The 16951-nt window shown below is 45.1% G+C and overlaps 1 protein-coding gene across 10 annotated transcripts in view; it reads right to left on the reverse strand.

The window, feature by feature from the left end:
- Positions 1-16951, reverse strand: part of ncor2 (nuclear receptor corepressor 2) — a 99940-nt gene that overhangs the window by 23776 nt on the left and 59213 nt on the right. For 9 of the 10 annotated variants that reach the window (XM_030059429.1, XM_030059428.1, XM_030059435.1 and 6 more), the window contains exons 15-22: positions 14862-14998; positions 12883-13043; positions 10978-11040; positions 4673-4815; positions 4310-4448; positions 3175-3607; positions 1881-2001; positions 1056-1323 (exon numbers count right to left, since the gene is read on the reverse strand). In XM_030059429.1, the coding sequence (XP_029915289.1) occupies positions 1056-1323; positions 1881-2001; positions 3175-3607; positions 4310-4448; positions 4673-4815; positions 10978-11040; positions 12883-13043; positions 14862-14998 (1465 nt within the window). The remainder of the gene's footprint in view (positions 1-1055; positions 1324-1880; positions 2002-3174; positions 3608-4309; positions 4449-4672; positions 4816-10977; positions 11041-12882; positions 13044-14861; positions 14999-16951) is intronic. The other variant, XM_030059430.1, reaches the window with a different exon arrangement.

The following is a 16951-nucleotide window of genomic DNA, read 5'->3' on the forward strand; positions in this document are numbered from 1 at the left end:
AAGGTCAGCATCTCTGCCCTGAGCATGTGCAAAGAAGCACTGGCAGGAGACATCAGCATTATCAAATTGTACCATTTGAATCTGTTCACAAACAAAAAAGAAAACTGGCATTTTCAAAAAAAAATCCAACTCTGAAGACAGTTTTCCATAAGTTTTGTTTTCAGTGACCAGAAACAGTTTTCATGTGACAGAAGGCCAAAATGGAAAGGAAAAAGCTGCATTAAAAAAAGTCACCATGTGGATGTCGGCTTCATTTTCCCTAAAAACTAATGTGACTGGGAAAAGATGGCTTATGTCCTTTGGTGTTCACAGCCACTGATGCCAGTGGCCATGCTTTCTTTCTCTGAAGCACTGCTACAAGTCCTTCAATGTGCTCTCTGAATTTCACAACCCTAAAGCTAACTGTACTCTAAGTGCATTGCTCTAGACTATATTCCCTTCTGGGTCAATAGCAATACCAGATCATTCATCAGCTCCCTCTCCATGAGTGTCCCAGAAACACTTCCTAGAATCCCCTAAATACTTGGGAACACAGGCTCAAGGTTAGACCATGTAGCAAGGACCAACTAAGTAAAACTAGATCAAATTCTACTCAAACTGCACCATATGTAGTACTTTCATTAACCTTCATTATTCCTCTTTTTCAGTGTTAATCTGGTTTGCCTTCACAAGTTAACAGATGTATTCATGCCACACACATCTTTAAAACAATCAAATAATCCATCAATACAGCAGGTTATGCACTGATACAACCTGTGGTAAGTGATACTATGGATCATGCAGAAAGAGAATGATTGCATTGGGTTAACATGTTAAAGAAATGTCTGGAGAAGGAAGACAGGGATAGCAGTAACACCAGCCACATTCTGGAAGACTGAAGGACAATTTGCAGATTTGTAAGCTTGGTAGCTAACTAGCTATTATTTGAAAGTCCTATACTATTTTAAAATGCAACTATTCTAAGATGCAACTGACTACCAACTTAAGGAATTTACAAGCCACTGTGGCCTGTTGGCAATACAGGCAGTTTTCTGTCCTGGTGGGAGTATGCGTACCATCCTTGTCACCAGTGGAAGGGCTGCGTGGGCGGATGCGAGGGCTGCTGCTGTGGAGAGCCTCTCTGTCTCTGTCTGTCTGCGCTGGATAAGGCTGCTGTTTGCCTGGCTGACCTGGGAGCTGCTGTTGCTGTTGTTGCTTGGCCTCTTGAGAGGACTCCCCATGAGCCATGGTGATCTGCTGCTGGTACAGTGCCAGGGCATGGGGGGGCAGCACTGCCTTACCACCCCCACTCCGCTGACAGCCCTGCACTGATGCTTCTGGCATCTACATGAGAAGGAAAGCATAAGATTATACACACATCACACTTGTGCACGCGTGCGCGCGCGCACACACACACACACACACACACACACACACTTTTCTGACAAACATATGGGCAGCCACATATCTTATGAAAGCGATAGCCTAATATCACCCCTTCTGTCTTTGTATGCTCAGCTCTCTCTAATGCCTGGCATCTTGTTTCCTCACCACAAGTCAATCTATCCCCCACTCCTCCATCTGGCTTGCTTATCTCATACAAATATGACTTAACAATTTCAGCTGTAATACTGTTATCTCTGTAAGTAAAGAGAGACAGGGGGCTAGCCTTGATACCACTGCGGTGGGAGTGTATTTGTGTGAGTGTATGTATGGGGGGGAGGGGGTTTAGTGTCACAGCTGGATAAATCTGTTCAGTTACAGATGCTGCCAGTGTCAAAGATGCTTTCCAAGGACGGCAAACCCAAGATGCACTCTGGCCCACTGCTGCACTATGAATGAAAAGAAAATGAAACATGTATGCTATGCCTTTCATGGAGGCAGTCGAAATGGTGACTCACAATCGGGGGGATAGCAGCGGCCCTCTGTTTGAGCTGCTTCAGGTCCATGGGCTTATGCAGCGGAGAGGATATGACCCCATCATGACTGTAATTCAGCAGACTTGGCCTTGGAGAAGTCATTCTAAAAAAAAAAAAAAAAAAAAAAAAATAGGCAGAAGAGGGGGGCGGGGGTTAGCAACTGGAATTAGAACATAAAGTTTCCCATTCACTGTTCCTGCCAATGGATGTACCACACATTCCTTAATATGGCCACAGACAGCCTCTTCTTATTTGCTTTACTCATAAACACAGACTGACCCTGACTTAAATGTCACATTATAAAAACACATAAGGAGCAGAGGGTCTGATTGTGTTTCCATGCCTGCTCACCCATCCTCAGCCCAGCAGATGCACAAAGTATTCAAGTACTTATACAGGGAATAAATGAAGAAAGTAGGAAAAGGGGAATGTTCATTCGAAACTGATGGGTCACGTGTCCAAAAAGCCAAAAAATGTTTTGGAGGGGTAGGGATTCTGACTATTCATATTCTTGTGCCATACATCGATAGATGGCATTTGGGAGAAATACACACATTTGCAAGGACACCATCACAGGCTTACACACACACACACACACACACAGAGCCGTTGTTTGCTTTGGCACAGAGGGCAGCATTTCCCTCGGCTCTGCCAGTACATGTAGTCTGCTGTCATGGAAAAAACTGAACAAATACCGTGCAAACACAAGACTAATCACCCTTCCCTCGCACTTTGACACACGCCTCTTATGTCTCTGTCCAGACACACATATACAGGTTTGTGTGTGTGTGTGTGTGTGTGTGTGTGTGTGTGTGTGTGTGTGTGTGTGTGTGTGTGTGTGTGTAGTGTTTACATATATATATAGTAGTCACGTATTCACATTCAAACAAAGCACAAACAAAATCTCTGGCTGATAGCATGAAAGCAAGCAGTTTGCAGTGTACACCCAAGTGGCCTGCCAAATATGGCTTCACTACTGTACACTGCAGCTAGGCAACTAATAACACTTCAAAACCCTCCCTGCTTTATTTTATAATGGCTGCTGTGCTAGTCCAGAGACACCTCGGGAACTGCTCTTCAGCAACGAGCTGACACCTCAGACACTTGCAGTTGCAGCCGTATCTAGAGCTGAGGATGTGATAAGAAGCACAAAAAAGCAGGAAAAGACAAAAAAAAAGTATCTTCCTTTGGAAATAAAGGCTTAATTTTTATTTTCTGTGAGACACTTGAGGAAAAAAAAGTCTTGTCTTCTATACTTCCTGCGTTGAGTCCCTACCTGTTCTTGTCTGTGTTGTCTGTCTCCTCCACCTCATCGGCGCTGCAGGTAGCACTAGAGTCACTGTCCCCCTGGGAGCCCATCTTGGCCCCGTGGTCCCTCTTAGAGCTCTTGGTGGAGCTCTTGACCTCCTCTGCCTCTGCAGTGGGAGGTTTCTTGTCTGCGGCATCGCTAGGTGGTGGTTGTGGTTGCACGTGGTCCTTGCTGGACTCCCCTGCCTCTGTCTTCACCTCCTGCTTGATGGCCGTGTCGGTGTCTCCCTGGCCTGGGGGCTTCTCCTCCCCTGCCTGGCCCATGTCGGTGCCTGCTGCCTCCTTGTCGCTGGTGTTGGAGCCAGCCTTGGCCCTGCAAGAGCCCTCTTCCTTAGCCTTGCTGTCCTCTGAGGAGCGAGGAGAGGGCAGGCTCTCTGTGTCGGAGCTGTTGTTGGCTCCACCTGGCAAGGGCAGGAGACAAAGAGAGACACAACCAGATCAGATGAGAAGGGCTTGGCTCACACTGTAAATCATGTTACGTCCCCTTGTCCTCTTTCCCTTGCCTCTCAACCCACATCTTTCTGCCAAACCAGATTTTTCCAAGTGCCAGTTGTCTGCCTAATCAGGTTTCACTGTACAATGAGGATGAACACAAAACCAATTTGAATGATGGACGAAATCCCCCCGAGGCTTCAGGACTCTATTGCAGAAATAGAGACTATATACCTATATCAACAAACTGCAAAGATTCTCAGGGTTCTACTGTGTTTGTCATTGTGGAACATGATTCTCTAAGCTAACAGTGAGCTAATCAAAGGAGCAGCAGTTTGTCCTGAAGAGACATCACTTTTTCTCTGCTCAATTAATTTCACAATATACATTTACATGGCAAAAATATATTGTTTTCAATCACCACACTTAAATAAATAAATAAATAAATGCTGGTTCAGACAACTTTTTTACACCACCATATTACTTGAAAAATATCACAAGATGAGACTTCCCATTTCAAACTGGACATAGGTAAGCGTTGAGTGTGATGCTCAAAAAAGGAGAGCCCTCAATGGGTATTTGCAAGTTAAAAATAAAGATTATGAGCTTCTTTCCATACAGTGTTTTGTATTCGCTATCAGTATAATATGTTGTTCTGGCAATTTACCAACCTTCTCCATCCTCTGGGGCCTCCTCCTCGTTGCCACTGGCCCCTGAACCCTCCATCTCCTCCTCCTCAGCTGCAGACGGGGCACTGGCCTCCTCGCTCTGTGGGGCTTTGCCCTTACGTCGGGCCTTACGCTCTTTCTCCTGGGTCAAAACCAAAACTCACTAAACAAAACAGCCAGGGACCAAGTTTCTGGAGAAAACAAATAACCACTCCTCCACCACTCCTCCTCCAACTCCTTATAGTATACAGCAACAATCTTTCAGCTTTTAACATGAATAACTATTGTCAGTGAACATCAGATAATTACTGCCATTTTTAAAATGAATAGAGTGCACTGTGAGCATATGTCTTTGAACGCGCTTACCGATTTCATTTTATGCTGCTGCAGAATTTCATCCAGTTTCTGCCTCTTCTTGTAGTTGAAATAGAAGTTCTTGCACTGGGACACAGTTTTGGAGCCCACCATCTTGGCGATGGCGGACCAATTCCTACCATACTGGAGAAGGCCTGGAATAAACAGATGGACAGTGAAAAGGATTATGACACAGGGAAGCAACAAAGAGACATACATGGGTAACACTTGCCCTTTAACTACAAGAATAAACAAACAGGCTCCTTCCTACACTCGATGATCTTCTGTATACTGGTGCAGAAAAATGGATCAAATTTGTGAACAGTGCATGCTGGGCTCTTGTAAATATTGTGAATTTATTGCTTTTTTTGGTTTATCTAACATTGCCATCTTAGAATCACACTGTATGCAAGCGCAGTGTGTGGGAGTTTCCCTATGTTACTACATCAACAACCACAACCATCTGTCTCTAAACAGCTGTCACAACTGCAGTCCTGCATTGAGTTTAGTTCACTTCACGTCTATTGCGTAGTCCGACGTCGAGACTCTCATCTCCCAGTAGCAGCATGGCTTGCCGCCGTGTGTGTGTGTGTGTGTGAGTGTGAGAGAGAGAGTGTGAGAGAGAGAGAGAGAGAGAGAGAGAGAGAGAGAGAGAGAGAGAGAGAGAGAGAGAGAGAGCGACAACTGAACTGTCAATCTAACCTAATGACATCACTAACTCTCACCGCTGGGGTCAGAATGTGTCACATTTTGTCCGACTTTGATGTGACCCAGTTCCACAAAGCCCTGGTCCTTTACCCAGTCAACCACATGATTGTGCCTTACACAAGAGTCTGGAGGCACCCGCTGAGCTGGAGCTGTGATAGATCAACCTGTCATGAAACGCGCGCACACACACACACACAGACACACACACACACACGACTACTTGTGTGTGTGCGCTAAAGCAGGAGATGGAGAGAGCAGTCTGCGCGAGTGAGTGAGCAAGACAGAAAGACAAATAGCGTAGAATGTGCTCCAGTGTTTCCCCCGAGTCTGCAGTTAGCTAAGGGCAGCTCATTAACAGTGTGCGCTGTAAGAGGCTTAGCTTACGCAACCCACTCATTTCCTGTACCAGCCTGACAGCTCCTGGCAGCGGGACAACCTCTCGGGGGGGCAGGAGGGGAGCAGTGGGTGGCGTTATCAGCAGGCACAGAGCCAACACCTCCTGGGATAACCTTGGACATGGGTTCAGAGGTCTCTGCATCTCATCGCTTAATGGAGGCAGTAGGACAGCAGGCAGAAGTCCGAGCCAAAGGAGAGGAAAGGACAGCTGTTTACAGCCGTGTCATTTTTATTCCCTTATTACTCAGGATACTGAAGAATTCTGTTTGAGTCGACACACATAAGTGCTGCATCCCATTTCCAGTAGCTGTGATACGCTTGAATTCAGATTTTTAGAATCTCCTACATGACTATAGAGATATGCTTGTAATATCAGGGATGACAAGGCATGTAAACGCTGAACTTTTCAAATAATATTCCTTAAATTTTTCCAATGCTGTGCAGCCCTACAGTTCACTGTCAATTTTTTGCAAACTCTGCCTCTGTGGAAATATTCTGAGATTTTAGTAATTCATATGTACAAGACATTCATTATCAAGATAATAAGATACATATAAACTAAACCGCCACCGAGTGTATCACAGACATATCAGCATCAGCATGTTGTGCGATGATATAACTTTTCTTTCTTTCTTTCTTTCTTTTTTTAAGTAACATAATGCAGAAAAGGATACTTGGGGGAATTTAGAAATGTATATTTGATCCATTTTTTAATTCAAGTTCTATAAAGATACAATTCTTTTTGTGTGTTTTTTATTTATATTTATTTGTAATTATCAAATTCCCAGCAGAAATGTATTTTACATCAGCGCACTTATGTCATTTTGGACAATATAGTTTATTGTAAAACTGTGTCCGTCACGTGTTTGATAACACACGAAAGGATTGCTGCATAAAATATGTGCTAACTAAGGTGTTGGAAATTTGTTATCGAGACTACATTTTGCATTTTAACATTCCAAGTCAATTGATTGCTTAAAATACCTTAATCCCTTGCCTTTATCTCTACACACAAAACCACTTCAGTATCACACAGCAACTGGTAAAAAAAAAAAAAAAAAAAAAAAAAAAAAAAACTACCAAAAAAGCAAGAAAACCACGCTTCATCTAGCAAATATGGGAAGACATATGAGTATTCACGGCTGTGCTGGGAAGATATCAACGTATGTATAAAAGGAACTACCATAACATGCAAAGGTAATCTTCCAGTCTGAGCTGTCGGTGTCTAAAAGCTGCTGTGCACCTACAACCTGTCAAGTGTGAAAGTGCAATGGGTATTCTGGCTGAAATATTAATTACTGCCACAGAAGGTGAGGCTAGGCAGGCCTCTCTAAAAAAGAGAAAAGCGGGCTGGTTGGCCTGACTCATTCCAAGAGGGCTAAGACACGTGATCGACACCTCTTAACCTTTTACAGCCGTCTCCCAGGAGCCACCCCCCACCCCATGCCACAACACCCAAACACACACATGCACAGACAGCATGCACACTCTAAACAGCAGTGACACAAAAACACACATCCATACAAGCCAACACAGACACACGCATGCTTGGCTGCACCCAGTGAACCTGAAGCAATAACACTGCAACTCGTTCACTGAGAGTCAAAGGTCACTTTGTTACGACTTCTAGCCATATCCAGTCTGCTCAGTGGAACGCGAGAAACACCAAGAACAATCCTGAGCAATTCCAGCAACCTGAGGACCCAGTCGCTGGAGCAAAACACCACATGGAGCAATCATCCAATCAGCGGCAACAATACTAAAGCAGGTGGTATCGCTGATGCCCAATCACAGCCCTGTACTTCCAACAGCACCTCCCACAGAACGTCCAATTGACACCTGATGCAGCCTGAAAGTGGTTGCTCCTGTCTGTCACGTGCCTGTCACTCCAGCTGTCGTCTTGCTGCCGTGCTCTGGATCACACACTATCAGGCCGTCTGATCTCTGGAGGAACGGCAGGGTAGCTCTTCAGGGCTGGGCCTTCCGATCCAGAGCAGAGGAGATGGAAACAGCTCAGCGTCAGTGCCCCTCCTTCCTGCTGGCTTGATACTTGAACCGGTGTCAGGTTGACATGCTCCAAACAGCACATGCTCCTGGCCTCTCCCCTCCTTTTCTCTCTCTCTCTTTCTCTCTCTCACTCTCTCTGTCCTCCCTGTGTTTCGGTGAGGGCTGGTCTGTGCCTCTCAGCTGTGTCTCTCCCCAATGGCTGTCGTCTGGGAAGACTTCCACAGGAAAGTGGGACTGTGGGGCGGCGCTACGTGCTCAGCCTCTCTCTCCCCTCATCTGATCTCTCCTCTATCTCTCTCTCTTTTTTTTCCCCCTCCCTCCCTCCGTCCATCCGTCCCTCCCCCTACCTCTCTCTGCCAGCAGGCAGCGCCGTGCGCACACACAGACACCCATAAACACACATGCAAACACATGAGCAAGTGCACACTCACTCAAAACCTTTCTCTCCCTCTCTTGCTCTCTGTCTTTCTTGTTAATACTCTAGCACACACAGACACAAACACACACACTCAGCCCATCCGAGGGTAAACAGAGAGCAGAGACAGAGTAACTGAGAGCAAGAAAGAGCAGGAGAGAGAGAACAGGGCAGCCGAGACAATGGAGAAAAAGAAAAGAGAGAGAGAGGCATAGAGGGAGCAAAGAGAGGGGAGAGAGAGGGAGTTGATGTTGATACCATGAGAAAGCATAAAGGCTTTCACATTTTTCCTGACTGACCTGCTTTTCATCTTGAATGTGACCTCTCTCCAGTCTATAACAACACTGAGTGAGAGAGAGAGCGAGAGAAAAAGCGAGTGGGGGAAGGAGAGCCGCCTGCCAAATCTTCCACAGCTTCTGCCAATCTGGGCCGATGCCATCTCCCATCCGAGAGACAGAAAGAAAAAGCAAGAGTGAGAGCGAGAGTGAGTGAGTGAGAGAGAGAGAGAGAGAGAGAGAGAGAGAGAGCAAGAGCAAGAGAGAGAAAGCGAGAGAGAGAACGAGAGAGAAAGAAAGAGAGAGAGAGAGAGAGAGAGAGAGGGAGAGCAAGAGCAAGAGAGAGAAAGCGAGAGAGAGAACGAGAGAGAGAGAGAGAGAGAGAGAGAGAGAGAGAGAGAGAGAGAGAGAGAGAGAGCAAGAGAGAAAGAGCCTTCTCTACCTGCTGCTCCTTTAAATGGGCTCTTCCAGTAGAGCAGGGCAGAGAGGGGGGCCATTATCCAGCTGCCTGCCTGCACCCCAGCGAAGCCCGCCAGATTAGTGCGCTTACATAAACGCCAGCCAAGAAGGGCGCACACACAAACAAATTCACAGCTCTGACCAATAATCAAACCTGCACACTTCGTTTACCTTTACAACACATATCTCACACACACAGGGAGGGCTGGCAGGCGTTAGGAGAGAGGCTTTAAAAAGCTTGGCTATCCCTTGTTTGAGGTGCCAGTCTTTATGAGCAGTGAGGACAAGGGTAATCCATCTCAGAGTGTGGCCATGCCAGGCAGCGCTGGCTGGTGCTGCCATGCTGGAATGCTGATGTCCTGCCAGGCGCTATAAATGCCATTATTGAGATCTGTTTAGCACAAGGGGATAAACACATTAGCATCGAGACACCTAAGCCCTTTAAAATGTATACAGGTCAAGCTCCTGGATGGGGGACCACCTTGACTAGAGTATTTGATATTAAGGTAAAGAGGGCTGTGGGGATATGGTCTCAGAGTCTCAAGCAGAGCTCTTGGAAAAGGAATTGTTTTTGGCAAGTTTGAGTGCCATCATGGCTATACACCGACTATAAGTGGCAAAGCCAGCTCCTCCTCTTCTTCCTCCTCCTCTGACCCTCAGCACTGCGGCTGGGGCCCTGCGGTTGTGGTTACATAAGCTCTTCATAGAAGCCCCGCTCCCACCGAGCTGCCAGGCTAATCCCCTGGGATGGAGCACCCCACTAATCCCGCTGCAGGAGAATGGAATTGAAGACATTAACCAGGATTACTACACAGGGCCGTGTTCAAGCCGGGCCAGTGCCAGTCATTGCAAACCACTCGCTTGACTCTCCCAAATGCACAAGAAAACGCACACATACACACCATGAGATGAGATGATAACTCCCCTACACCACCTCTGGTTTCAATATCAGATCCATGCTGCTGATATTGATGGCCTAGCATCTCTGCTACTGTGGATTACACGGAACAGTTTAGATTAGTCAGAGGCAGAGCCAAGAGTCACAGAGCGTGATGACACATCTAGAAATGCCACAAACAGACACCTTGCAGTGAAACTGTATTGAGTCATGTATAAAGAAGAGGACCTGAGGTTACAACATCGAGCCCTGAGACAAACAGATAAAGAAATACCAGCGTGGGAAAAGGCTGCACTTCAATTTCTGAAATTCTACTAAAAAGAATATTCTGCTCAGGGTTTAAGTCCAAGGCAAAGCCCTTACCATATGACAATTACGAATACTAATACTCGTCTCTGCACCATGAGTCCCTATTCTTTGTCTAAACCTGTCTTTTTAGAAAAGTCCACACATGCAAAACGTATCTGACCACCAATCCTCTGCAACAGATCAGTGGGGAATCCCTATTCAAGGGTCTGTAAGTGTGAGAAACCACTGATGGTGAAGAGGTTATTCAATCAGTGTCTGAGCCGCAGACAGAAACGTGTGCAGTGCATGCAACAAAAACAGTGTCACACGCACACACACGCACGCACACACACACACACACACACACACACACACACGCACACACAGCGCTGGTGCAGAGAAACATGGACAGATTGTGGGCCTCCTCTGTGAATCAGCCACAGGCCCTGCTGCTGGGTAATCTTCAGTCAGAGACCATTAACAGGCAAAGTTAATGAGTGCTGCAGTTGGAGGGGCTTGCTGATAAGAGGCAGACTTTATAGCCTCCTTGATAAAAGAACTGTGGGGTTGGAGTCTGCAGGCAGCCTTGACCCAGAGAGACGGGCAAACACCTCCAGAGAGCAACAGACCAAATTCAGGCAGATCGGCACATACATGCACAGATACACAGATAGACAGGACTTCGCACCACGTGGCTGCCGCTGCCTCGCTAACAGGAAGTCACACAGCCACATCACTTGTCATTGCTTTCGAACAAATACCACCGAGCCAACTGCTGGCAATCTATCCTTTGACATCTCTTCATCATTTTGAAAAACGACAGCTATGAAATTACACTTCACAGGAAGTAGAAAGGTGTACTTTTTGTTACCTTTTTTGGCTGTTTCCATCTCTTCTTCAGTCCAGCGAGAGCTTTCATTCATCTCCAGATTGGCTGGCGGGAGAAAAAAAGAAAAGAGAAAAAAAAAAAGAGAGAAGCACCAAGTTAGAGAAGGCGGGAGGAGGGGGGTGAGGGGAGTTGTCACAGAGTCAGTTAGGGAGTGACTGACAAGAGGAAAGGAAGGAAAGGAGAGAAGAGAACGAGAGAAGAAAAAAAGAAGAACAAGAGGGTGGGGGGCAGGGTAGCCTGTGCTGCTTGCCAGAGAGGCGCTGCAGCGTGGGTCGTTAGGGACTGTTTGCTTTAGATGGAGGAAGCAGGAAATCCAAGGAGAGAAGTCAGTTAATGATTATAGACATAACAACTGGCTTCTCTCCCTGTGCAGGCCACAAGCCAGGCTGACCCTGGCCCTGCCTGGCAGACAGTAGAGCGGGGGCCTGTGCTCATATGTCCTCTATACGGGCATGTGAAGGGCATAGTGGGCTGGCTGGTGCTGCTGGCAGTGGGGGAACAAACAGTGGTGGAGGAGAGCTGCTGATGAGAGCCCCTACGGCTGAAGCCACCTGGGGATTCCCTGTGACTAAACCTGAGCAGCAGGAGCAACTGCACTGTGCATACACAAGTGCTGAAACATCAAAAAATCCCCAATGGCCTGCAGCAAGAGTGTTACTGTGTACACGGCTGACTTGCCATCTGCAAGGAAACAAAGAGCTGGGCGGGGGGCAGGAGGGGCAATTGCTGACATAGTGAGTATTCTGTCCTTAAATAATACTCACTGTTTTTCTAAGAGCCTGGAATTACACCACACATTTTACATGGTGACTACGTAGTTCCTGAATATCCTTAACAGATGATGGAGAATTAACCAGGGAACAACACTTGCCAAGTAAGACGGCAGAACTTTTCACTATTTTATACTGGTAGACGTTACGGCATTCCTGAGTGTCATTTAGGCAAGAAGTAGAGAGTGGAAGTATGCATGTGAATAATTGACCTGAATAGAGACAAAAGGAACAACAGTGCACTCTTGTGGTGTGGGCCAGGAGACGCCAGCTTCAGTAGACTGGGGATAGACTGGTCAAAGTGCCATGAATCTGAAACGATGGTGGTTAAAATGACCTAACTGTAAAAAATGGCAGCGTTTTATGAGTCCCGATAGTTTTGTTTTATTGGCTTTAATTATTTTATTGTCCAAAGCATTTTATACCTCTTCTGAAAAAATAAAACAAATGGTTTCTCATATCTATTGTGAAGAGTTACTTGAGCAATACTTCCTGAGCTGAGGCATACTGGCACCCTGTTGATTAGCTTACTACCTTCATAAAACAGTGTAAGAAAGAACATAACTGATAGCAATAAAGATTACATGTTTACCTTCTGCTGCAACTACAGCTGTTGGACAAAAGCTAAACAACATGGTTGCTTAGCAACACATAAAACAAGTATGAGTAGTGATTTTCACCTGGCACATACAGTATTACTTAAAATCAATCAATCACTCTTGTGTATTTGTCTGGCCTTTTACATATACTTTGAATGTGACTCATCATCCTTATCAAAACGCAAGACCAGAATGATTAATTTTATAAAGAAATGTTTCCTGTTGTCTATTATTACTTATTGTGTGGGTGTGGGTATATGTACGCTATATGGCACTGATGATGATGATGATCAGCCTAACTATCTGTGTTTTTTCTTCTATGCTAAGATATTAAATCAATCTTTGACTAGGATTTTTTTTTTTATCTTGGTTGTTGTGGGTTTTCTTGCCATTTGTCTTTGTGGTAGATATTTCACTGTGTTGTGTCTAACAACTGTCTGCAGCTGTCTTCTTGTTAAACTAACATGAGATGCTGATGTGAGTTGTTGCTGGCATGATGTGGTGCATCAGGGACTTACCGAGCTCGGTGCTGAGGGGTGGCGTGGTGTTCTCCTCCACCTCACTGGTCATGGAGCGGGTAATACGGCCCTTGCGGCGCCCCTGGCTATTGGCCGTGCGTCGACCCTTAAAGGCCACCGTGGGCTCTTTGTCTTCCCCATCCTCTCCAGACGTGTCATCCCTGGATAGGAGTGACACCAACAAAAATTACTTAAATATAATCATTTAGTGTGATTTATTTTCTATTATTAAGACATGATAGTTGGATGTCTTTCAGTGCCTCAATTTCCCCCAGAATGGAAATGGAAAGTGATGCACACTTGCATATGCACTTCAACCAGCAAATATGTGAACAAAGACATTATAATTTGCTGTATTCACTCATCTTAGCCTTGGCTATAGCCAAGACTTTCGCTGCAATGACCCTGCCCTCAAGTTTCATCTGAATCAGCCAAGATGTTCATGTAACATGTTATGGTTTCAGTAAAGTATGTCTCTAAAATCCTGTCAAAGTAATTAATGCTGTAACTCTGTTTAGACCAAAGTCTTAACCAAATTTCTACCACACACATTTTGTGTGATATTGTTCCTCCAAAAAAGGTATAAAGTACGGTAAGTGTGAAAATTGTAAAGCAAGAGTGGGGACATCTTATTGGTGGAACAGTTCGTGACACTAATATCTGTCAGCACTGCTTTTGATATCAGTCGTAGCATAAAACAAACTCCATAACCTCTTTATGTTCTTTACTCACTTTAAATCCACTACCCTCCCTGGCACAAACAGGAGCATAAACATGCTTGTCTGGACGACAAGAGAGACTAAAGAATACTGTACCCTGCTATACAAACTTGTATGATCAAATGTGAGTGCGCACACACAAACACACACAACTTTTGGAGACAGGGGAAGAGGGTTTTTTTTTTTTAATCCAGCAATTTATCCAGCATCAGCACAATGCCATGCCAAGAGACAGCCAGTGAGTTTGAACCCACTGCTCCTCCATTCATCTTCCCCTAGCTCCATTAATCTTGCTGAGGGGAGCTGCTGGCATACTAAATATAGTAGAACCAGCTGTGCCAGGGGTGACAGGCAGGCAGCGGGGTGCGCTGGGAGTCAGGGAGTCCCCTGGCCACGCATGGGAGTAGAGGCAGCAGGCAATGCTTCATCACCATCTCCTGGTCTGACACCCCTGCTAATAAATCTGATCTGTCACCATCTGAAAACAACTATTGTAGCAACTTCAGCCACTGCTCATAGAGCAAAACATTAATTACAAACATAAATTATTGTATATATCTTTATTATTAAGACAACAGACAGCACTAATATTCCATCTGTTGTGCTGCCTACTTTGCTGGCGCTGTGCCTAAATGTGCCCACACACCAATGCCCATACCCACCCACGTGCACACACACAAATCCTTCGATGCTGAAATTTCATCTCGACAGCCATGTCAATCATATTACTTATTTCTCCACAAAAAAATACTGAGGCAAACAACATAGGCACAATTTAAAAAAAAAAAAAAAAAAAAGAGTCTTGGCATCCTATTGGGAAGGGGAGAAGCAAAAACAGGAAAACAGCTGCTCTAATGGGGTGAGTGACTAGACGCCTGAATTTGTGGTAGATGGAAAGTCTGGCTAAAGGTGAGGGAGTAAATACTTGTGGGTTGAAAAGGCAGAGAATGATTAGCTTTCCAGATATCTGCTCCCAGACAAATTTAACTCCTACCTAATTTTATGGGTTAGAGCATACTATGCACCGGAAATATGACTTTTAATATGGCTTTTGACCTTTGTCATGTCACCCCCTCCATCAGCCTTGTCTTTTCCTCTCTCTCTTTGTCAGCGCACCTATCTACTTTTGCAGCCAGGATAGTTTGTGCACTTCCAAACATTTGACCAGATGCTGGAAACAAAAGGCAGATACCTGCACACCAGCTAAATGATCTCTTACAAATTTATTCAAAGGAGACAAAATATAAAAAGGAGACTCACTTCATTCCATCTTCCTTGTCTTCAGCTTCGTTCTTCTCTTCATCTCTGTCTCCCTCCTTCTCTTTCTCCTCCTTCTCTTTTTCCTCCTGGCTGCTGCGGTTCACCTGTTGTTGCTGCTGCTGCTGCTGCTGACCATGCTGAAAGTAGGAAGACAACAACAAAGCACTCCATTACAAAGATAAACTGTACACAGCAACACACACGCACATACACAATGCATCCACTCCTTCTCATTATCTCTCTCTCACCCTCACAAACACACACTTGTACCCACAAACATGTACACATACCTCAATGTACAGACACATCAAAATAAGAAAAACAAAAGCAACCACTGCATATGTGTGTGTGTGTGTGTGTGTGTGTGCGCAGAGTCATTCTGTCCAGTATTTAAATGAGTTCACCACAGTCGAACCGGAGACCAGTGAAGCGTGACAAAATTTTTCTCCCCAAATAAGGGATTCTGGATCCCTTCCTCTGTTCATTTTCACTAACATGAAAATGAACAGGGGTGTAAAATGATTACCTCTAAGTACATCCAAGACTAACTGACTATTTTGCTTTAGAGGTTTCCTGTAATATGGTTTCTTTATTTAATTCTGATTTCATAGTTAGACGTTTTATATTTTTGGAGCTGCAATGACAAATAGCAAAAATTATTAACCATAACCAAGCTTTGCATTCCACCATTTCTTCCTGACATCACTCATCACAGCATGCTTGATCGTCCGTTTCCCTCATGCTGCATATTCTCTCCTTGTTTGCTAGCAGGAATGAGACAGCAGTAACTACAGCTAACCTGATATCTTTTTTAAATGTCTGAGATTTTATCTGTTCATTGGTGAACCGCTGTAAACCTGAAGTGCAGAGGGCATGCTATCATGACTTTGTGATGCAACAATAACGCAACATCTGCAATTTGTTTTTTCCAGTTGGATTAATTTGCTGAAACATACAAGCTCCCCCCCGTGTCATTTTGAAAGACTTAATTAAAGGACAGTAACTGGAAAACCATAAAATCGTACTCACTTTCCCCATAGGCAAAATAAAGTAGGATGTGAAAGTCCCGAAATGTCAACAAAACTTTTCTGGTCAATACCTTTGCTCATTCAGCACCTACAACCACTTCCTCATCCATTTCCTGGCTGTCTGGCCTTAAAGGGTTTGGATTCTGGATTCAGATCAGTACAGACAGGCATCCTGACCAAAAACCTTCTCCAACACTGACCAGTCTGACAGGAAACAGCATCCATATACCTACTGATAAGAACTGCTCCTGTTTTTAGTATATTACAGACAGACTAATGCCTTTGCCTGAATGGCAGTGAAGTAAACACCACTCTACCCCTTTACCACATATCTGCTCATTACAGTCTGGTTCCTGGCAAGGAAACATTAAAGGACACAAATTGAAAGAAAGTGACAGAGAAGGGCAGGACAGCACTGGAAGAAGAACAAGATCAAAATGGAGCTTTCACTCACAAAGGCCCCCCTCCTCCCCATTTGCACCATATTATTAATGTCCTCTCCTACCTCTGAGATTAACCCAAACAGAAAACAAATAAAAGCTATAACTCAATAAGATTGAATGGTCCGCAGCCCTGAGTGGGTGACTGTGTTTCTCTCCCTGGACACAGTGATCCGCCTAATCATCTAAATCCACCCTAGTTACAGACATTTGTTAGCACCCAACATCCAATCATGCCCCCAAGCTGATCAGCATCATACATAAACTCTAGTTAAGGGGGGGATATGGTGCTTCACACCACTACTGTACTGAGGGTTAAAAAAACTGTTTCAGGCTGGGCACGCCTTAAGGTATAACTCTTACTTTTACTCACTAGCTCTCCTTTCCTCAAACATCACTACCATAAGCTGCTGAAATCATGGTGAGGTACAGTACTGAGCTGTCTCTGTGCCCCCTCCCTCGCTACCTTCTTCTTTGCCGCTGTGTTATTAGCGATAGCCGGCGCTCACATGCAGCTCGGCAATGAGCGATATAGGACGACTGTCAGGTGATGAGCAAGGCTTCTTCAGGAGAGATGAGGAGACACCAGCCACGTACCCACAAGAAAAGGTCGCCATTTAAT

Source organism: Myripristis murdjan, chromosome 9, assembly GCF_902150065.1.
Source record: "Myripristis murdjan chromosome 9, fMyrMur1.1, whole genome shotgun sequence".
Taxonomy (NCBI): domain Eukaryota; kingdom Metazoa; phylum Chordata; class Actinopteri; order Holocentriformes; family Holocentridae; genus Myripristis; species Myripristis murdjan.